We start from the raw sequence: 22,637 nt of genomic DNA on the forward strand, positions 1-22,637 counted from the left end.
AAATGCAAAATACACATTTATCCTGTGTGAATTATGTGGCATGAGATTTTCCGCTTTAAAAGACAAATTCTTATATAAGTGTGGGCTTCATTATTGTTCATAATTACATGTCTTAATATTTGGGCACTGCTTAAGAGACTGTAAATTGATAAGAAATAGTTTCACATATGTGTTTTGTAATTAATATTATTTCAAGTTCTTCAGACAGAAAATCCATTATTATTTTACATGCTTTATATTTCATATTAAAACATTCCATTCCTTTTAAGAGGTAAGAAGGTGAAAGAGAAAAAAACGATCAGAAGAAAGATACAAATTCTGTCTTTATCAGGGGCCTCGGTGTTGGTCATAACTATTACTTTTCCATCAAATTCCATCTTCCCAATTAATTCCAAATGATGAAGGGATAAGGAAAGAAAATTTCTCTTCTAGGAAGTTTGTTACATGTTAATACTTGCTTATTTTAAGGCCATTTAAAATACTGGAATATTAAGAATAGTCAGACCTTGCAAAGTTTTGTTTTGGAGAGTAGGAAAAAATTTAACTTGATTCAAAATAATATATATTTAGTCAAATAATTGCTTCTAATATAATTTCAGATAAGGACATTCAGAGAGTTTTTTGCTGCTTGCAATTCATTAATTAGTACCTAATTGTGGGTGAGGGCATTTTTCTACCATTTCAAAATTTCCAAACTCTGTGTCATAGATAAATAACTGATGTAACAAAAGCATAACCAGACAGCTTTTAAAAACTGTATTAAATAATTGTTAACTTCCCTTTTTTATTGAGAGTACTATCTTACGGCTGCACTGTAGGTGTGTTATGTAATGATTTTCTCTCCTTAAATTAAAGTTTTGGTTGGCATATTGGAGTGCTTTTATAAAAATACGTTGAACTTACAATACTGTTTCTAGTGTAAGATACTGCTTTGATAGCAATAATATTTTTACACTGCAGGAAATTTCCTTTGGTGTTTTGGATGCCACTGATGGACTCCTACCTGGTCTTAAAGATGTAATAGAAAAGGTTTTTCTCCCTGCTATCCTTGCTACAAGTAATTGGGGTAATTTAGGTCAGTCCAAAGAGGATACAAAAGAAAAGCAGAATTTTGTGGAAACAATTAAGAAATACATTTCATTTTTAGGAGGTAAGCATTGCATTTAGGAAACAAACTAGAGGAATTCTGCTTAAGGATTTCTATTTAAAGGCAGTAGTGCATAGATATGAAACTTTTCACATTCTGCAACGAAAAATAAAGTTATCCATTATTTGCATAATATATACATTGGGTGGATTATTTTCTTAAGCAAATAGTGACAGGTTGCTTCTAAGGAGTATCACTGCATTTAAAATCAGATACTTCTGGTTTATGTGAGTGCAGTAAATTGCTACTATATCAAAACAACATTGACTGTAGATGCATATTTTCAAATTTAAATTGCTTTGACTGGTGGAATTTTTTCTAAAGTCTTAATTGGTTCTATATTGTAATTACCTTTTCTCAGGTGCTGCAGCATGCATTGAAGGAACAGTTGAGTTGAAAAAAATAGATCACATTAATTTTTCTGAACTTCAGACATTTGATAAAATAACTGCAGCCGCTGACAATTATGACACAGTTTACCAGCTAGAGGAAGTACTTATGATATGGTATAGACAAATTGAACACGTAAGTTGCTTTTTTAAGACATCGATTCAGCATGAAAGCATGAATATGGATGAATATTTATAAATTATATGTGAGACTTGCCTGAAGTTTGCTAAAGGCTTCAGCTGCATCTCCCCCAAATTAAGAGAAGTGCTCTGCTTCTATGCACAAGTGAAGTAGATAGTCCTTATGCCTAGCAATTTACAGTCTAGTGGGAATAAGAGTTTCTGAACACTTAATTCACAAATAAGTAAATAAGAAGAGAATGGAGGGTTGCAGGACTAATAACAGTGGTGAGGACCATGTATGTATATTGAACATACCTAACTGTACATCACCTGTTAAGTTTCTGCTACCACTTGTAGTGGGAAATACTGCTCTTAGAAAGATTTTTGATCAGGCCTGGCAGGTTGTATTTTGTCCTGTGTAAGTCTTGCATGGTAAGGTCTTAGTTATCCAAATACTAGTGTCTGAGGCTTCCATGAAAAAGAGAGAATCCTTCATCAAAATATGAATCTGTGTAGACAGGGAGATACTCTACTTATAAGGCATACTATAGTTAGTGTGTTTAGTTCATGAGAGTAAAAATGTAAAAGACATGTAAAAAGAGCTGACTGCACATTTATCAACATGCAAATGGATAAATTTATGACTGATATCTAATACTTTTATTAAACTATTTTTTGAAGTTCTGTACAAGTAAAATTACATTTGGTGCATTTCAATAGGTTCATAGGTTCTGGTTAAAGGCTTATCTGTATATGCTGATACTCACACAGGACATGACAGCAATTTAACATATGTATTAATTGCCTTAATTTAATTTTAAGAATATGATTAACTGCAATTCAGACTTAGAAAGCTTTTCCAAATGGTACCATTTTCATATGTCAGTAACTGCAAGCTTGTTCCTTTCTAAGTGAGTTTCCTCAAGAGCATTTCTTCTCTATAATGACTTGTCTATTAGCTGTATTAGGCATTTGATTTTTTTTTTTTCTCCAATTGTATTGCAGGTTCTGATTGAGAGCAAACAGCTAAGGAGAGAAGCTAAGGATTCAGGTCCACTGATGGAACTGGAGAACTGGAAATACATGTCTGCTAAATTGGACTTTATTATTGAACAGATCAAAGGACAAAACTGTAAAGCTGTTATCAATGTTCTGAAAGTTGCACACTCTAAAATACTAAAGGTAATATTTTTTTTCTTTTTTATGCCTTTTTTACTATAAAGATGTTTGTTTGTTTTTATTTCATCTAAGAGAGATTTGCTGAGGAGAATTAGAAGAGGAAAATTTAGATGTGTTGCTGGTGTACTGAATGTATCCAGACAAAAAAGACATTTCAGGGATGCAGCCAAAAATGAACATAAAATACATTATCTATGTAATAAATACAATAAATTAACTTATTAGCTGCTTTGGCAATGCATCTTAAAAATTCATTTACCAAAGTTTACTTCTGGCAAGTAAGTGCAAGTTAAAGAAATAGTTCACTATGTATGAAGTTTTTCACAGTACTTTTTTTTCCACTAGTCATGGAAAGAATTAGATGGCAGAATCACAGATGCAGCAAATGAATCAAAGGATAATGTGAGATATCTAAGCACACTTGAAAATGTTTGTCAGCCCCTTTATAGCACTGATGTTGTAAGTATGCCTTTCACCATTCTTTATGCATAGTTTAGGTATTTACATAGAAATCCCAGAGCAAAATAAAGTTCCCCTTCCTTATATTTACTTAAGAGTAATTTTTTCTAATTTACGTTTCTAGTTTTGCTGATTTTTTTCTAAAACCTTGTCAAGCTAAATGTTTAAGCATTATTTTATTATCTATTTCATAAAATATAGTATTTTGAAATATGTATTTATTAAATAAGCATAAATACATATGATTGTCTAATAAGTCAGTCCTGCTGCTGGTATTATTTTTAATGGCAATTAAACCAGCTACATATTTTATAATACAAAAATCTCCAAATATGTCTTCCACTGAAAATGCTGAATATGTCAATGATCACATAACTGTGACCAAAGTACCAAAATTTCAGTTATATAGAAAATAATGAAACCTTATGGGGTCCTAAATGGGCAAAACATTTTTTTTTTTTTAAATATAGAATACAGTATTATGTGCTTCTATTTGCAGAAGTACCTGCCAGTCAGAATTTAGACAATTGGTTGTCCAGGTGCACAAATCAGTGCTAGTTCAAGATATTTGTTATTTGGGATAATAACCATGAATTATTATAAAGGTGTATTTTCCTAATGGTTGTTGCAGAATAGGATGAAAGGACTAAATACCTTAGAAAAATACAGCTCATTCTCCTTTGTTTTTGAGTCCTTCACGTTTTGGTCCTATATGCCTCCAGCCCTCTGTCAGGAAGTGCTGTATTTCTTTTGAATCTCTGGCAGCTTAGGATCCTACTACAAAGTTGTAACTGAGGTCAAGCAAAAGGACTTTGATATGACATAGAGCTCATATTGCGTGGAATAGTATTAGAAGCAATTGTGATTAGCAGTGTAACTAAGCTGTTTATTTTCAGCTCCTCAAGGTATCACTAGAGGGTGCCAGGTACCAGGCCATAATAATTAACTACTTCATAGGTGTTAAGATAAAGTACTTTGTATCATAAACAAAGACATTAGTGAGTGCAAACCCGTTGAAGGGTTCATAATTTTACTAATACAAGATAGCTAATTAGAGTTCTTTGTTTAGTCTGGAACAATTTGGATAAATGTGATTTTCTGTTTAATCACATGTAACATGTTAACACATATGTGTTAACATATGTTAACATGTGATTCTGTTTAACATGTTCCTGAGGTCAAGTTAATTTAGGTAGGATTTTCTATGATATTCAGCTTAAAAACAATGATTTCCAAGCTTAATATATCCTGTTTTAATCAGACTTTCATTCTGTGCAGAGTTGTATTTAGTATGGACAACTCTTTTATATATTAGTGAATAAGGAATGGAATAAGGAATACATGTGGATTTATGTTGATATTTTATGTGTGAATAAAATATGGCATGTACTGTATGCAGTATCACACAGTGACATTTGTGCTGAAGTAGGTTAATATATGAAAATTCAGACTGAGCATTTAACTCAAGGCTTTGAATCAGAGAAATTTCTACACAGTCCAGTATTCAGGGTTTTATTTTTTTGTCAAGGTTTGAAAAAGAAAACCTATATACTCAGAATCTCCTGATTCCATTTCAAGGGTGGTGTTGGTGATGAACAATATGGACACAGATGGTTGTTTTTATGCTATACAGCATCTATTTTAAACTCTGGCTAAATGCAAATGCCTTCTATGTCTATTCACAGAACAAGCTTGAGTTTTTTTAACTCTAATTACAGGAGGTTAGCTTCTCCATTGAGAGATGACAGCCAAAATTACTTTCTTGATTTTCTGAATTGCAACTTTGACAACTCCCTGATAATGTTAATGAATGTTTTATCTTTTCTTTTATTCCTTTTCTTTTTCCACTAAAGTACTTTGGAAGTTTCTGAGCTACAGTGTATTTGTAATGCCACAGTATGATTTTAACGATGTGAACATTGATTTCACAAAATATGTGAAAAATTTAGATGTTTGATATGATGTTTGTAGAAATTAGACATTTGTGTAATGAAACTAGCATTGTGACAATTATTTAATGAGATTCTGAAGTGTCTGAATGAAACATTTTATGTTAAGACTGCTATCACAATGAAAGTACATTAGCAGCCTTACCCGAAAGAAAACAAAAGCACCCATCACAGAAAATTGTTGTCAGAAAAATACTTCCTATTGTATCAAAAAATGCAACCTTTACATTTTGAATCAGTGTTCAATTTGGTTCATCAAAACAGGATATTAAAATTATTTTATCTTGTAACATCTTTAATCTGATTTCTTAGCCAATGATCAAACTTAGCCATTCATTGTTCTTGTTAGTTGATATTTGAAATCTTATTGAGCATGGTTAGTCTTTTTTAATAAGAAAACTTTTGGTAAGATGCCATGACATTTTAAAGACTGATTCATGTGACTTAGGGAAATATGTAATTTAGAAGTTGACAATAGAATGGAAATATGGTTGCTAAAAACAGGAAGTAAATTTTTGCTTGAAACTCTGCTTTGAGGTATTAATGACACAGGGAATACCATACTTGATAAAGGCTGTACAAATGATTCACCGTGTCTCAAAATATTACAACACTTCTGAGAGAATTACATCATTACTTATAAAGGTAAGAATATTAAACAAATAGAAATTACAAAAAATTGGGTGACTTTTCAGAAGAAAAATTAATTTTGTTTAAATCAGTAGAAAACATTTATTTAAAAATGGTAGTAAATATTGGGGTTCCACATGGGAAAGGAAGAGACCTCTTTTGATCACAAGAGAAACTTGGATTACAGGCTTCTCTTCTGAAAGGAGCTTTATTTGTTCTTGGTTCATTAGTGTTAATTTATTTATATTCTAGATTATTCTTCTGATCTGAATTAATCTGATCAGTTGTTTCATAAATCACAGAATCTGCAAAAGCTCTTTTTTCCTCAGCTTTGAAGACCTAATGGAAGATGGCCATCAATCTAACTAGGCTGTTCCTCCAAAAACTGAGAAAGATGACAGGTTCTTGTTTGCTGAAGCCAGTCATACTTGAAAAGTTAATTGAATTTCAGATCAATTCAGATCACTTTCCCTCCTTAAAGAGAAAATTAAGACTTCCTATGTATTTATACCAATGTCTTTTGTAGAATCCATGTATTCACTGCATGCAATGATGGTTTGTAGAATGGTTTTATAGCAAAGAAATCCTTCCAAACTAAACTGCACACCTGCAGTAAGCATTCTGGGGAAATTCACAGTAGACCCTCATTATACAGACACACATTTTTTGGTTCTTTACAACACAGGGTTCAGCATAAAATTTTTTTACATTTCAATTTGAACTAGGATATTAAGACATATGTGCTCTTTCAAATCTATATCTATTCATGGCTGTGGCTGTTTTCTATATACAGATATATATTACCTGTCATATAATGGGTGTTTGTACATTTCTATATTGACCCTTGCTATGGTCTATTATTTAATGGAGTTTAATTTAAGGGAGTGAGTATTTCACTACAGGGGCTAGTAACAAACTGGTTGCATGAAGCAGTTCTTGAAATGACAAGGAAAAATCTGTAGTTTGATCAAGTGGTTTACAGTCCCTATTTACTGTTTGTTTCCACTTAATGATCATCAGAAGTGACACTGGAGGTCCTATCTCCAACTTCATCCAATAATTTTCTTGAAGTTTGAGGCTGCCTTTGGTATGGCGTTTCCAGTCTTTTTTCAGTTAGGAGTACTTGAGACCTGCTTTACCGTACTCTCATGTCAGTGTTGCCTTTTTCCCAACCTGGAAATGAAACTTGAGATCGTTTTAGTAAGGAGGTAATGTAAAAGAGGATCCTTAATTAAGGCCTTCAGAGGCAGTTATGGAAAGATGTCTGCAAAAGCCACCCCCTACAAGGATTTATAGGTTTTAGGAAATTAGCATAATTGATAAAAAGCACCAATTAGGAGTACAAGTAGTGTTGCAGTTTTCCTCTGGGTCAAGCTCCTTCTCTGGAGCCTCCACCTTCAGCACTAGTTTTACTTTGTCCATGACAATGTATCTTGAAGAGTTGTTCTTGGCTTTGGTTCCCAGGAAGAATCAAGATAGCACAGAGCCTTGTACCTCCCAGGGCTTGGAGTCCTGGAATTTTTGTCTTTCTGCTTAGGGAAAGGCTGTGCAAAATTACTGGAAAAACTAGCTACTAAAGCAGTAGGTGACAGAGTTACAAATATATGTGCAAAGAATACAGAGAACATAGAAAAAAGGCAAAACCCAAACAACACCATCAGGAGAATTGTTTTGAATTGTTCATATTATTTAACAGACAGAAAAATTGTCTACTTGTAGCTGTCCTCTGTGGTATATCTTCTGTATCTGCACGTACTCCTCTCTCCTTCTGTCATTGCCAACTTTGGATTTTTTGTGGTTGAGAAATAGAAGAATGTTTTTTCCTTTTTATAGCCACAGGAAATCAAGGTAAAGCCATTCTGCTAGGATACAAAATTCTTTAAGAGCAGTCCTTAAATAAATGCTGCAAATGTAAAGACTAATAGTTGTAATTCAATTAATTATTTTTGTTCTTGAATTTTTATTGATGACATTCTGTGTTTATGTATTGCTGAAATTATAGAACTTACAAATATGTCCTGGGAGTTACATATACTTTTGGGAGTGTTCTCAGAGATTTTATAGGGTGTTTGTTGTATATATTGCATATATTTTTTAGCCACTATTATTTCACAAATTAAATTTATTCCAAATCTGATAGTATTGATGCATGTATATGAGAATTTTATCAGATTTTGTGAAACAGGCAAATTTACTGTTAAGCTTAAAATTACTGTTAAACTTTTTTCATTTGTCTGCCCTAGATTACAAACCAAATGGTCACAACATGTAAAGCATACATTACAGATGCTGGCTTGAATGGAGTCTGGGATCAGGAGACACCAATAGTCAATGGAAAAATCAACGTTTGTATTTTGGCATTTTATTATTTACATGTCAAACCTTGATTACTTGTTTATATCATGAGGAAGTCCATATCAATATGTATCAAGTGCTTCACTCCTCTTGGCTTCTTTTATTTATTTATTCTTTTATTTCATGATGCTTTGAATGTTTTCCCAACTCTTAGCCCATGGGCATTGTTGTAATTACAATAGCTTCATCTTTGTCAGTGTGGTCTGTCACTGACCTTGGGATTGGCATCTTTGCTTTATGTGCTTTTCTCAAACTCAGTTACTGAGTTCTTATATTCCCCAAAAGGCATTGAATACTGGGGAAGAATCACTTCCCTAGTCCTGCTGACCAGACTGTTGCACATGGAGGCCAGGATGCTGCTGGCCTTCTCAGCCATGTGAGCACACTGCTGGCTCATATTCAGTCTGCCATCAACCAGTATCCCCAGGTCCCTTTCTATCTGGCCACTTTGTTCCCAGCCTGTAGTGCTGCAGGGGGTTGTTGTGGCCAAAGTGCAGTTGCACTGTGCAGAACACAGCATTTGGTCTTGTTAAACACCAAATTGTTGGATTCAACCCATTTACCCAGCCTCTCCAGGTCCCTCTGCAGAGCCCTCCTATCCTCCAGCAGATCTACACTGACACCCACATCTGCAAATTGGCTGATGGTGGACTCAATCCCCTTATCCAAATCATTAGTGAAGATATTAAACAAGACTGGCCCCAGCATGGATCCCTGGAGAAACCAGTAGTGACTGGCTGGCAACTGGATGCCGCACCATTCACCACCACTCTTTGGTTCACTGTGCTCTACTACTGTATGGTCATTCATATGTTGACAACACTTTCTTTAGATACTGGAAGAAAACCACTCTGTTTAAGTTGTTGCCTGTTGACTGAAACCAGATTAAGTGATAACTAATGGCTTTGGAATGTCTATAGGTTTGAGTACTCTAGTCCCTCACTCATAAGCGTAGCATAATGAATATGGCATATATTTCTTTACTTTTTAGGAATGCATATGTCTGTTGAGAGAATATCAGAAATGCTTCCATGAAGCTAGGCAAGAGACTTCGGAAAATCTTCCTTTCAGAGGAAAGGCATTGGAAGTATCAGAAGTGTACATTTTTGGAAAAGCTGAAGCTTTTTGTAGGAGATTAGAAAAAGTGAGTATATTGGGTGCTATTGTTATTGATAAAGAAGTGTCTCTCCAAAGAACATTTTGCAAAGTGGATGCTTGCCAACATACATTCTCTTAATCATTCTTTAAAGGAGTCTGTAACTCTCTACTGAGAGAATATAAGCACTTCCACAGAGTAAGTCATCCCAATGATTGATGCTATTACCTCACAATTGCCTGCTCAACTTGTCAATTTATCTCTTTTAGTGTGGAGAGAAATAACCTGATTGATCTAGACTCAGACCATTATTTTAAGAGGTTGAAAATTATGTGAAAAATAACACACTTTTGCTTTTTTTGAATCACATTAAAACTCATGTTTACTGCCAAACACAATTCTTCAAATCATCCTGCTGCTTGGTGTTATCTTAACGTTTAGCTCGATAATGCAGTGAATGGATTTTAAACTAACATTCTTGAGTGGACAAGGTAATAGGTGCTTCTTGGTACAGAATAAGGTCAGACAAGGGATAAGACAATAGTCATCACAAGGTAGGAATTCTGTGACTCTTTGATGTATTTTTTCATCACTCAATATGCATACTAATCTGTAGGGTTGGGTTTTTTTTTATTCTTTGATATATCTATTTGTCATAAGTATGCCATGTTTTAACTCCTTTTCCATATTATCCTATTGGATCTAGCAGTAAAACATAAGAAACCTATCTTAATCATTAGGAAAAACAAAGATTATTTTACTTTGTGTTGAGTTGTGGTGACAACTGATGTTGAAAACTGAATTAACCATGCTTCAAGTATTGAAGATACTTGACTCAGAAACAACACATTTGTGAATGCCGTAGCTAGAGGAGTGGCTGTTGAATATTTTATTTTGCTCAGGTTTTAGTTTATAGAGGAAATAACAGAGAATTCATTACGAGAATGAATATTATATCTTTATTTCAGATAATGGAGATGATAGCCATAGAACAGAAATTTAATGCACTGACTCAGTGTGCAATTGAAGGTATAGATCTTATAGCAGTAAAATTTAAAAATATCTACCACATTTTTCAAAAGAAACCATATGATACCCTTGATCCACAAGTAACAGAATTTGATGTGGATTTTGCGAAATTCATGTCAGAAGTTGAACGTTTAGAGGTAAGTAATATAATGACTTGTTATAACTTACTTGGGAAAGAATCTATGGAGCTGATTATCAGTGAGACTTTGGATTTTGAATAGGCTATATTGTTCTTCTAAACAGCATGGAGTTTGTGTTTGTCTGGAGGGGAGTTTTTTCCATTCCTTCTCCTTTCAAAGAAAGGTGTAAAATATATCAAACAGTGCTCAAGGATGATTTTCACTCTGCAGTCAAAATGACAAAAATTATGAGACCTGAGAGAATGATCTATGTGGAAGTAATTTATTAGCCTGAAAGATGTGGCCAGATTTTGGGCAGAATAAATTTGTAACTGGTTTGTTTATTTAATAGAATTGTATGACATTTTAGAGATTATTTGACTGAAATTAGCTATTTAATAATTATATTAAGCATGGCCTGATGAAGGCTGCTATTTTGTGCTTTAAAAAGTCAAAATTTCAAAAGCTATTATGTTAAGAAAATACCATTGAAGTACTATTCTCTGACCTGAAAATCCACACTGAATTATGTATTTTTTAGACACAGCTACAGACTTTTATGCGTACCTGTTTTCGGAAAATTTTGTCTTCAAAGAATTCACTTCAGTTACTTCAAAGGTACTGGCAACTATGTTTTAAAATATTTTAAAGTAACTTGAAATTACTGATCAGCACAATTTAAACAGCTCAGCAAATCTTAGAACAAAGGCCCTAATTGAGAATTTTTCATTGCTGGTGTTCTGGACCACATAATCATGATAAAATATATATTTTATCTTTCGTATGGGAATCAATGTATGCTTTTTCTTAATTTAATTAGAATATTTTTATACACAAGAGGAGAACCTAAAGGAAAAGCCTAAAACATACTAAGAGACAACAACCAAAATACCCACCAGGGCAGAAATATTCAACTTATTTAAACTTCCTCAAAGAAAAAAGTTTTCCAGATTCAAAAGAATTTCCTAAATTTTTGCTTATTTCACTTTATGTAATGTTCATATACCCCAATATAAATTAAAACAGTTATTATTTTAGAAATGTCATTTTGGGTACCAATTTTTAATACAGGTTTCAAAATCTGAATATGCCATGCCTTCAAGAAGAAACAGCACGTACAGTTAGTTGTATTCTTCAACATTATGTAGCAGAACTCGAAGCTACTAAAAAGGTATTTAACTTCCTTTCAGTAAGTTGTAAACATCATGTTAAAATAGGGCCAAGCATTTTAATAGGAATAATTTTTATTTATTCTGCCTATTTCATTAATTTACTCCCAATTCTCAATTTATCCTCCTTCTGTTTTCCTGTTACAGAAAAGAGGCCTTAGTGGGTGGGCAACAAAGTATACACAACTCCTCTTGAAAGCAAATTTGTCGTCACACTTTTACTTTATAAACCAAAATATTTTCTGTTATTCCTTCGTCAATTAAATTTAAAGAAGCATGTTCTTTTATGTCTGTGTACATTGCTTGCATGCACCTTTTGGATTATTTTATTAAATGAGGTTTCCACAGTTAATTTGGATTTATAAGTAATAATTATCAAATGCTGTGGCAGCATAAAATACATGTAAAATATAGGTGAAATGCATTTATGTTCATTATTAAGCAGTTTTCATGATTTCTGTAGTGCACCCTGATTGAAATACAAATGAGAATTAAGTTCTGGGAACTGCTCATATCACTTGACTGTAAACATTTACTTTGACCTTAAAATAAACATCTGCATAAGAACTAGATGTCCAAACTCCCTTTCTACTCAAGAAAGAAAGAAAGAATTACTCTAAAGTGAATTAACCTGATCAATTTTATATAGTGTCCTGAAGATTTAAATAATTCCCTCCAAATGCCCATTTTTCTTCAATGAATATAAAGGAAATCTGGAAAACCAGACTGTTGAAAATGTTTATGTGAGATGTTTACATTTTGTAAGATCAATGATATCAGTTTGCACAAGGAGCTAATATCTATAAACTCTCCTCCTACTAGAAAATTTTTCCTCAAAACAGTGAATTAAAACTGTAGCCTAGCAAAGCTGCTCTGAACCACTCTTTACAGTGTCCTTTCCCTACCTATATACCTACCTGTATATAACAATCCCTGAACCCCTAATTACTGGCTTAATTAGACAAACAGATTCTTAGTAGCACTGCTTGCTTAAAAAAATCATGTAGCCCACCCTAAGCTGTATTTTCCCAGGCAAAAAATAATAGGTACATTTACTGAGAGGGTTTCATCCAGGTCAGTTCCTCTCAAGGTCATCGTGAAGCTACTTGGATTTCTTTGGCTGGGACTGCCGGAGACAAGGATGGGCTAAGAAGACATTGCTAGTTAGTGAAGAGTTGTGTCATCCCAGCCTGAGTTTGCATGCCTAAAGCTGGGTGGCTCCAAATACTCCTTTCTTCTGTCAAAGAACATGTCTTGATTCTACTAACTAGTTCTAACTATTTATTATATATTACTAAATTGCATTTTATCTTTGCCAAGCAAGTTATTTCTAATGAAAAGTTGTTCCTACTGCAGTGCTGGTTCTAAAGGGATTGAATACTTTCTCAATGCAAATCTTGTACAGTATAAATTTAGGCCTTTTTGTTTTGTTTTGTTTTATTTTAATGCAGCCATTCACTGAGCAGGGGACATTTTTTCTCATCTTAGGCGCAGATAAAAGCATGGGCTGTGTATCCAGGAGTATCTACGTGCATTTTGCTTAGAAGCTAGTAGCAAAGTGCTTATCATGGAATGCTAAATTATTGTGATTTGGAAGGGACCCACAAGAACAATTAAGTCAAAATCCTGAAATGTTATCTAATAGTCAGATATGTGTGTCTGAAGAACAGTGTTGATGTTTCTATTCTGGAAAAAGCTCTCAGTTAACAATCTAGCATGGGCCTCTCCTGAGGCCAGTTCCAAGCAAAGAAGGAAAAGCCCCACAAGGTTCTCCAGACACCACCTCCTTAAACAGCTTGCTTTCACAGCAGATGGCTTCAAGGTCAGGTGTCAGACTTGATCCTGAACACTGGCTGCTCCATCCCAGGGTTCACAATGCCTTTTGGTGTACTTGGGACTCTGTCACAAGTAAGCACAGCTGAGAAACAGCATGAGATAATGGTGACAGGAGAGGTACCAGCGTTGATATATGTGTATCTTTGAAGGGTACCAAGTCAGGGAAGAGATATATTTTTCTCTCCATGAGCTGTTGTGTGACTCCATGCGAAAGTAATCTGTTTGGGAGGAGGAAGAAATTGTGGTACCAAAGAAAACAGTTTAGCATTTCAATAGATTTTTTAATACATATGTTTAATGATATTGTTCTTGCTGTAGCTTTACCAAACCCAGAAAGATGACCCTCCTCTTGCTCGAAACATGCCACCTATTGCAGGAAAGATACTGTGGGTCAGACAGCTATTCAGAAGGGTAAATGAACCAATCAGCTATTTCCATGTAAGTTGATGTGCTGAAAAATCAGGTGTTATGTGTAACAGTGAACTGTCTTCAGTAGAATGATCATAAAATTTCTGGCTATTATTGCATCACTCGTTATATGCTAAGCAACATTTTTCTTTGTGTGTTTATACTGCTCTGCAGTAATCCCTGTAGATCCAAGATCTAGTGTTCTATTCCAGTGTTGGAATAGAACAGACTAGACTATTTCAGTTGAAAATGAACTTGAAGAATTCTTGAAATGTTTGAGTGATTCTACAAAGCATCTAGGTCTCATGCCAAGTTAACTTCTATGTGAGAGAGGTTTTCACTTTCCTGTTTCCCTCAGATGAGAATATTGATAATCTAAATCTGTTCCAAGGAAAACAGATATAAATATAATTACTGATTAAAAAAGGAAACTTTTACAATAAATTTTAATTTATTCAATTGAGTAGAACTGAGTATCCATTTCACTGTGAATTGCAGGTATTTATGACAGTATCTTAAAGTATGTTAGAGTGATGTTAACTATTTAGTATTTATTCCTTACAAGTTCTTACTGACTTTATTGCCCTGTAAATTTGAATCATAGATATTTGATACAGTTTTTAAGAACTCTGTCAGAATAATTCATATTATTAACCTACACTATGTATAGACAATAGTTAAATTGAGAAAAACCCAAGTGGTATGGGTGGTTTTTGATATAGTTTTAATTTGAATGTACTGTGTTTTAATAGAAACATTCAGATATCTTGGCAAGTCCAGAAGGTAAAGCAGTTGTTCAATCATACAATAAACTTGCATATGTATTGGTGGAGTTCGAGGTAGTCTATTATAATGCATGGATGAAGGAAATTTCACAATTGCAATATCGTAAGTAATTAAATATGTTCTTGCTTCTTTACACTGTTGTTGAATATTAAGATAAATCAAACCAGATATTTTTTAATCCCCATTTACCCTTAAAATGTGCAAGTAAGTCATGATCCAATTATCAGACTCAGTAATACAATCTCAGTGCTTTACTGACCTTGATACTTGGTTTTGATGAAGAAGATTACAGATGTGGTACACTGTTGAACAGATTACTGTAAACATTAGTGACACAAATTTAAGACACAGATAATTTTGGTATTTAAATTCTCTATATGTACTATTCTATTCTAAATTATGTATTACTTAATAATGCTCTTGGCGTTTTTTTTTTCCAGTATAATAGTTCATAAAGTTGTATTGCTCCTGTCCCTCTAAGGACAAATATTACTAAATGCCTAGAATAGTTTGGTATTCAAGCATTGTGTTTCCTGGTACTTAGAGAACTAATTTCATTATTTTTTAACTTGGGCTGAGAAAAATTATGACACAAATAAGACTAGATCTGAGGCTTGTTTAGTTTATGAAGAGAAAGGCAGAAAGATAATATGATGGAAGTGGGTTGTCTATTTTCTTTAGCTGAAAACAACATGAAGCTATTTCACAAGTAACCCTACATACTTAATCACTATATTGTAATATTATAAATCTGGATTTTATAATAATTTATAGAATTTAAGCAATTGTTTGTCTTAGAAACTGATACTAGAATGTCTTTACAGTCTTACAATCAACGATACTTGTGCGTCATCCTACAACTGAGAAGTTCCTGGTTAATTTTGATCCTCATATTCTAGAGATTGTGCGAGAGACGAAATGTATGATAAGGCTGGGTCTGGAAGTACCAGAGCAAGCAGTTAAACTAGCAATAATAGAAGATAAATTGAAGTCAAACAAGTTGCAGTTAGAGGTAAACTTGAAAAGTACCATGATTGCTGTTTAAAAAAATTAAAAAGGGAAAGTGTTTAAACATGGATTTTTTTTCTATAGCTAAAGATCAAAGCTGGGTAAGAGGTAGATTGATGTAAATTTGCAGAATGCACAGGTGGATATAGAAAATCTCATTTGAAAACCCCCTTCTAAGTCCTGTCTGGGCTGGTAGATACTTAAATATAAGAATATATACTTCATATACCCAATGGCACACTAAGTATACTTTGGTCATTAAATAATTTAAGCTATACAAATAGCTTTCACAGTCTGAAAATCAGCAAAATGCAGGATTTTAGAGTTTTTGAGAAGAAATATTTGAGATAGTCTGGTTTGAAATATATGGTGAGCTGCAGAAATGTGAAGAATTTTGCAGGTTACCTGCAAAAGAAGTTACATTTGTTATACCTATTGTAGTCTCTGCTATGGTGTTATTTCAAGAGCCTGTATCTTGGGGATGAGGTGCATCATACAAGACTTTTCTCCATTTGTGTGTGTGTGTGTATGGCATAAGATAAGAGGATATTTTAAAACTGAGTTCCCATCTGACTGCAGTATTTAAAGGATATGTTACTCAAATTTAAGAGGGTATTGCAAATTATGGTCACTAAAGATCAAGCTGTCTTTAGTTCTAGAGAAAGATCATTCTTTTTCTGGCTTTGTACCTTAAGAAAGTGTTGCACAAAGGTGGCTTTCATTCCTCCTTCTATAGCATGATACAAATTTATTACATCCCAGAAATTACGTTTGTAGGTATGTAATGTCTTTGTAAAACTCTGCAATTGTTTTCAAATAAAGCATTGTACAGATTTCAATATTTTTTTCAGATGATTTGATTGTCTGACAAATTGTTTTCTTGAGTAAAGAAATGCTTTAAATATTCTGCTTGATACTACCCTTTCTAATAATCAACAGGGTGTTGTCCAAGCTTATGAAGATTTGCGTAAAGGAACACAAAATATATTTGTAAATCTGATGACACCAAAAATGGAAAAGGTTAGTATTGCTGCATGCACCTCAGTATACCTCATAAGACATTAAAATAATTTAATAATAATTTATAATTCTGAAATATTTAGATGGATCTGCATATTGTGAGCTTAATGGATTTTACTGTGACCTTTAAGACTAAAAATTTGTTCTTTGGCTCCTTCATGCAGTTCTCAAATAATGTGCTTTACAGTCAAATAATCTTAATGCCTATGAGATAGAAGACCAGTAGAACAAAAAATCTGGTCTTTGAGGTCTATCTATCTCCACAAATCTCTGGCTTTAACAAAGAAATTTGCTCTGAGGGAATTATTAACTTTGTAAATAGAGTCTCTTCAGTGGTGTAGAATGCTACACAATGATGTTTTATGCTACACTAAAGGTACGGTTTTTTTGGAGATGCAGAATGTCTATCCCACAAGCCATTTTGTTTTGCCAGACATTTACAAGTGTACGTATTTGAATGTTCTACGTAACTTTCCCCATTTTGGTTGTAAGTAGTCACACCAGAAGGTTGCAGAGTTTGTGTAAGTTTGTGTAACTACAAAGGTGGACAGAAGTGTGAGAAATGAAAAACCTGAGGCTGTAGTAAGCACTACCCTCCCCTTTCTTTCTATTGCATAAATTTCTTTGACCTTTTTTGTTGGAAACTTGTAACCTCCCTTGCACACCACTCTGTTTTATAAGCTACGTTAGTGAATATAATGGTAATAGAACTTGTTTTAATTATTTTGTTCTTTTGTTTGTTTGGGGTTTTTTTGTTTTGTTTTTGTTTGGTTTTTTTGTTGTTGTTGTTGGTGGTGGTGGTGGTGGTTTTCTTTTTAATCTATTACATTATGTCTTTATGCTTAGATGGAAGGTGTGTTGAGGCAAGGACTTACCATGTTGACTTGGTCATCTGTCACACTGGAAACTTTCTTTCAAGAGGCTGATCAAGTTCTGCATGTATATAGACAGCTTTTGAGAAGGGTAAGCATTTGCTCACTATATAAATAAAACCAATACCTTACAGAAATTATTTCTAGGATGTTATTTTTCATATTCAAACATAATCTGTACTTATTCTTGTACCATACATACAAATTTTATTGCTTTTAAAATAGGTTCCTTTTCTTGGAGTAGGGATATACTCAATTATTCTCTCCTATTATTGCCATCATATATTTGATTTTTCCTTCTGTCCTTAAAATAGAATCTATTTCCACTACTTATTTTCAGATTCTGGGGCTTTCACTCTGATTTTCAGAGTCAATGCCTGGTTTTGAGTGCTTGTCCATGACTGCAGCTGCATTAAAGATACTTCCATATAAAAACTGTTGAGTGGAGAACTTTGGAGCATTAACTCAATCCATAGCAGGCATGTTGTGAAACTGTGTCCTCTTTTGTGCAGCCCATAAAATAATGAAGGAGAATATGCTTTTTCCTCACAGTTCTCTGCATGGTGCTCTGTGCTCTTTTACTCTCCTGGTATTTGTCACATAATTTCTGAATTCATTTGATTCCATATTTAATATCTACATGAGTAATCTAGATGATGGGATGAAGTGTACCCTGACAAAGTTTGCCGATGTCACCAAGCTAAATGGGAAAGTGGAGTACAACCCAACAGGAAGACCTGAATAGCCACAAAGAGTGGACTAGAAAGAACCTTACAAAATTCAACAAGGACAAATAGAAGATCTTGCAACTGGGCAGACATAATCCAGGAGTGCAGCATAGGCTGAGATCTACCTGCTCTGGGCATCCTTGTAGATAACAAGTTCAGTGTGAGTGAACAGTGTGCTGCTCCAGCAAAGAAAGTCAGCAGAATGTTGGGTTGCATTAACCAGCAGTGATAACAAATCACCATCTTCCCCTACTCAGTGCTGGTGAGGCCAAACCTGTAACTGTATTCAGTTTTGGTCCCTGCTATACAGAAGACATTTGGAGAGGATTCAGGGAAGGGCCACAATGATCAAGGGACTGGGAAGCCTGACAGATGAGGAAAGATTGAGAGAAATTGTTTTTTTCAACCTTGAGTGAGGAAGGCTTATGGGAGACGTTATCATCATGTGTAATATTTGAAGATTGGCAGCAAAGAAGATGGAGACTCCCTTTTCACAACAATTTACATGGAAAAGATGGGGAGTAATGGGTATAAGTTAGTCATGGAGAGTTTCCAATTTGACACAAGAAGAAAATTTTTTTGCAATGAGAGCAGTGAGCGACTGAAATAATCTCCTACTGGCTGAAATAATCTCCTACTGGAAGTGGTGGATTCCCCAGTGTCAGACAATTTTGAGACTCAGCTGGATAGGGTGCTGGGCCATTTTGTGTAGGCTGTGCTTTTGCCAAGAAAGATTGGACCAGATGATCCTTGAAGTCCTCTTTCAACTTGGTATACTATGATTCTATGATTTAACATGCTTGAGGATCATTATTAGCTTTTTTTTTCTCAAGACTTTAGCTTGACAATCAGATTCCCTTTTGGCTTGGTGATTTAACTGTGTGACTATTATCTCTTCTATGAATATTGTAAATTGTGTCTTCTTTGGTCGGAGATTGCTAGTCACTGGTCAGTGTATCTAGTTCTTTTTATGTATGGCAGAAAATCATAATTATGATTAGTGCTCTGTTTGCCACTGAAACCCAAAGCTGGAAAAAGGTTGTCTTTGTTGTCAGAAATGAACAGTTTTGTAAGCCTGAGTATATCTAAAATAACCATATTTTTGCTTAAAACCACTATTTTCCTTAAATATTTAGGTTGTATGCATTTTTTAACTTCTCCCTCTCATATCAATTTAAAAAAATTAACCTTGGTTAGACTCTTGATTTCTGTGAATGGGGTGTTATTGTCAAATAGGAAAAAAGTGATGTGAAATTGAAGCATGAGGTATAGTGTGAAAAACAAGGTGGACTATCACAGGTGCAGACTATGTCAGATAAAGGATTAAAAGATGGACAGAAGTCACTTTTACTTGGGTTCTACCATGGTGAAAACCAATTCAGTGTAGTTGACTGTATGCTAATAATGCTGCAATTTAGAATCAAAAGCCCAGCAAAAACTGTGTTGACTAAAAGGAGAAGGACTGAAGATTAACCCATAAATAATTTACAGTAGACCCCGCTCTTGCCTTGCTGCTAGACATGTGGTCAGTATGATAATGAATAAAAATTCAATTATATTGGTGTAGCTTACTCTATTACTCTGTTTTATTTAATCTAGAAGCAGTGTACCTTGCATGACAGGAATGATCTAGTGTGTGACTTTTTGTTACTGCCTGTCTGCCTAAAACTATAGTTAAAGCAACCAGGATTCTTTGGGAGTCTGTCTAGTCATTGTAAATAACCCTTAAGTTAGTATAACTCTTGTTATTATTCACTTGGAGAATTTTCTACTCTGTAACATTCTTGCGTTTATTTTTCTGTAATACATTTTTTACCTGTTAGAGCTCTCTAAAATGGAATACATTATGCTTTAAAGATAAGTGCATGGTATTAATATGGTTTTCTCTTTTTAGGTTACTATTATAAGTGACGTGAGGATTGGTTCAATATTAAAAGAAATATCAAGTACTTCTTTAGTTAGCTTACCAGTAGACGGTCCTACCAAAATAGAGGATCTGTTAACAGACAATGAGGTGTGTGCCACTTTACATCTTTCAACTTGAATTCTAGGGCATGTTAGAAAAAAATGCCTTAGTAAATGAAAACAAAACTAAAAAAATCTCTATGTGGAAATACCAAACTTTATTTGTAATTAAGTTATTTTGGTTAAAATATTTTATATGAAGATACATTAGTTCTTTGGTATTTGAGATACTTTAGCTGTAGTATTTTGTAGATAATCTTATTTAAGTACTTTGTACTTAGAAGAGATTTTTTTATGTATGAAGGACCTCAGAGATATATAGCCTTTCTTCCCCGTATTTTTTCCAAATTGTTGTTTTTAAGGAGAAGGGGAAAAATACTTTCCAACAAGTATATTTGAAAATCTGAAATTTTTCTTATTACAAATAAGCTAAAAATGTATTAATTATAAAATCAGTGCAAGTAAATAAATTCATCAAGGACAGTTGAAACAGTATTTGGGTAATTTCAGATTCAGAGTGTCATCTCTCTTCAGTATTCAGGATTTTTTTTGAGCACCTGAAAGTAGCATTACATTTTGAAAATGTAATGGTACTTTTTAGGCATTAAAATGTAATGGGCTTTTTAGGCATTAAAAATATAGTGATAATATAACAGAAGATTTTATAAATATGCAAGTATATTTTAATAAATATATATGTTTCATTGAAATAGTTTTGGTCTGATTAATACTATATTCAGGGAAATGTTTTGAATCTCCATGAAGAGAAACAGCAGTATAATAATCAGTGATACTAAGACAATGCATTGATATTTTTATTTAACAGGATTATACTAAAGAATGTTCTGAGTTATTGAACATCAAAAGCATGCACATTGAAGATGCTGTTCAAGATCTAATAGATCTATTTGAAAAGAATTATGAATTTCCATCTCTTAAGCCCTCAGAACTACAAGGTAGTGAAATCCAGTATTCCTCTCTTCTCAGATCTGTTAGCTATTTGGTACTGTCCGTCTGTTTTTAACTTTCTTGCCACAGCAGAATTATGTGCTTTGCTGGCTGGTTAGTTTAAATTAGTATAGTCAACTGCTGGCACTTCTTACTTCCTACTAGGCTGGTTTCCATTTCTTTGGGGTGTCTTACAAAGGTTTTAGAAGATCCCATATTGTTACAAGAGAAATAGTTTATATTTGGAGGAAAAAAAATCTTTTAAGGAAAAATTTATTTTTATGCTTAATCAGTAATGGAGCTCTTTACTTTCACGGGATTTTTTCCTTCTGGGTTCAGGTTTCTCCAGCTATAGAGGCATAGGCAGGGCCAATACTCCTTGTGGTTCAATAGGATGCAAACAGTAAAAGATGACACAAAAATACTTTTCTGTCTTTTGTTAAATTGTTTATGTTTATTCTGATTTTTTGGCCATTTTCACTGATATGTTCATGTCTACCTATCCATCTTTAGTAACAGCTTGGTAGTGCACTGTGTTTGTTAAGCTAAGGCTTATAGGCTGGACTCTAAAACACATTCCTAGTGTGAAAAAGTGTTATGAAATAAAACCAATTTTCGGTGATCCAGGTATTACTAAAATAAAAGTCAATATTGTTTTGCCTCTAGTGAGTGGACCACATGCTTTAAAGCAGAATATATATGCAATTACTTTTGTTTTTTAATTTACAGGAAAAGAAAAACGTATAGCATTTGAAGGTAAAGAAAAGGAGAAAGAAGAAACTCCTGATGAAGGATCTCAAAGTGAAGATAGCAACGGCAATGATAAAGAAGAAGGGTTTAAAAAGGTATTTTGTGAAAAGAAGGAAATTATTTTTTGGCCAATTGGATTAGTGAACAGTATCTTGGGTTTTGGTAGCTGCATATCTATGTTACAGAAAGACATCACATGGACAGTATCAAATGTAGTGTACAAATGATGAAATAGCTTACTTAAAAAGGGCATTTAAGATGGATTTTAGTTTTCACTAGTATATTTCATATTCCAATTATCACCTTTATTAGACAAATTCTTGACACAAGTGGTAAGTGTAAAAATTGGGGACAATGTGCCTAAGCCATAACACAGACTTTTTTTCTTGGGTAGACAGGATCTTTCATCCTTTCTATCTTTCTCTTCCAACTTCATCAACAAAGATTATCTTTGTACTTTTTTCATGAACAATGCAATTTCTTCATGTTCAGCAGAGAAGGAAAGTAGAAGAACAAGAACTTTCAAACTTACAATTACAAATGCAATAATTCTACAATGTTTTTTAATAGTGATAATTTCATGTTGTGGTATTTTCAGATTCTTAATCTCGTTGCATTTTACTGTATTTGTCTCTTTTTCAAAAATGGGTACATGTGTACCAATATTCTTGG

At 33.7% G+C, this 22,637-nt stretch overlaps 1 protein-coding gene across 1 annotated transcript in view; it reads left to right on the forward strand.

Moving 5' to 3' along the window:
* DNAH8 (dynein axonemal heavy chain 8) overlaps positions 1–22,637 on the forward strand; it is a 121,499-nt gene that overhangs the window by 7,771 nt on the left and 91,091 nt on the right. The window contains exons 6-23 of the mRNA XM_085576966.1: positions 961–1,150; positions 1,509–1,672; positions 2,665–2,841; positions 3,184–3,297; positions 5,784–5,891; positions 8,120–8,221; positions 9,223–9,375; positions 10,296–10,493; positions 11,017–11,093; positions 11,547–11,646; positions 13,799–13,918; positions 14,641–14,776; positions 15,499–15,686; positions 16,622–16,702; positions 17,549–17,665; positions 20,197–20,316; positions 21,094–21,223; positions 21,945–22,060. Of these exons, the coding sequence (XP_085433092.1) occupies positions 961–1,150; positions 1,509–1,672; positions 2,665–2,841; positions 3,184–3,297; positions 5,784–5,891; positions 8,120–8,221; positions 9,223–9,375; positions 10,296–10,493; positions 11,017–11,093; positions 11,547–11,646; positions 13,799–13,918; positions 14,641–14,776; positions 15,499–15,686; positions 16,622–16,702; positions 17,549–17,665; positions 20,197–20,316; positions 21,094–21,223; positions 21,945–22,060 (2,391 nt within the window). The remainder of the gene's footprint in view (positions 1–960; positions 1,151–1,508; positions 1,673–2,664; positions 2,842–3,183; positions 3,298–5,783; positions 5,892–8,119; positions 8,222–9,222; positions 9,376–10,295; positions 10,494–11,016; positions 11,094–11,546; positions 11,647–13,798; positions 13,919–14,640; positions 14,777–15,498; positions 15,687–16,621; positions 16,703–17,548; positions 17,666–20,196; positions 20,317–21,093; positions 21,224–21,944; positions 22,061–22,637) is intronic.

This window comes from Lonchura striata, chromosome 3, assembly GCF_050655825.1.
Source record: "Lonchura striata isolate lonStrDom1 chromosome 3, ASM5065582v1, whole genome shotgun sequence".
Classification (NCBI taxonomy): domain Eukaryota; kingdom Metazoa; phylum Chordata; class Aves; order Passeriformes; family Estrildidae; genus Lonchura; species Lonchura striata.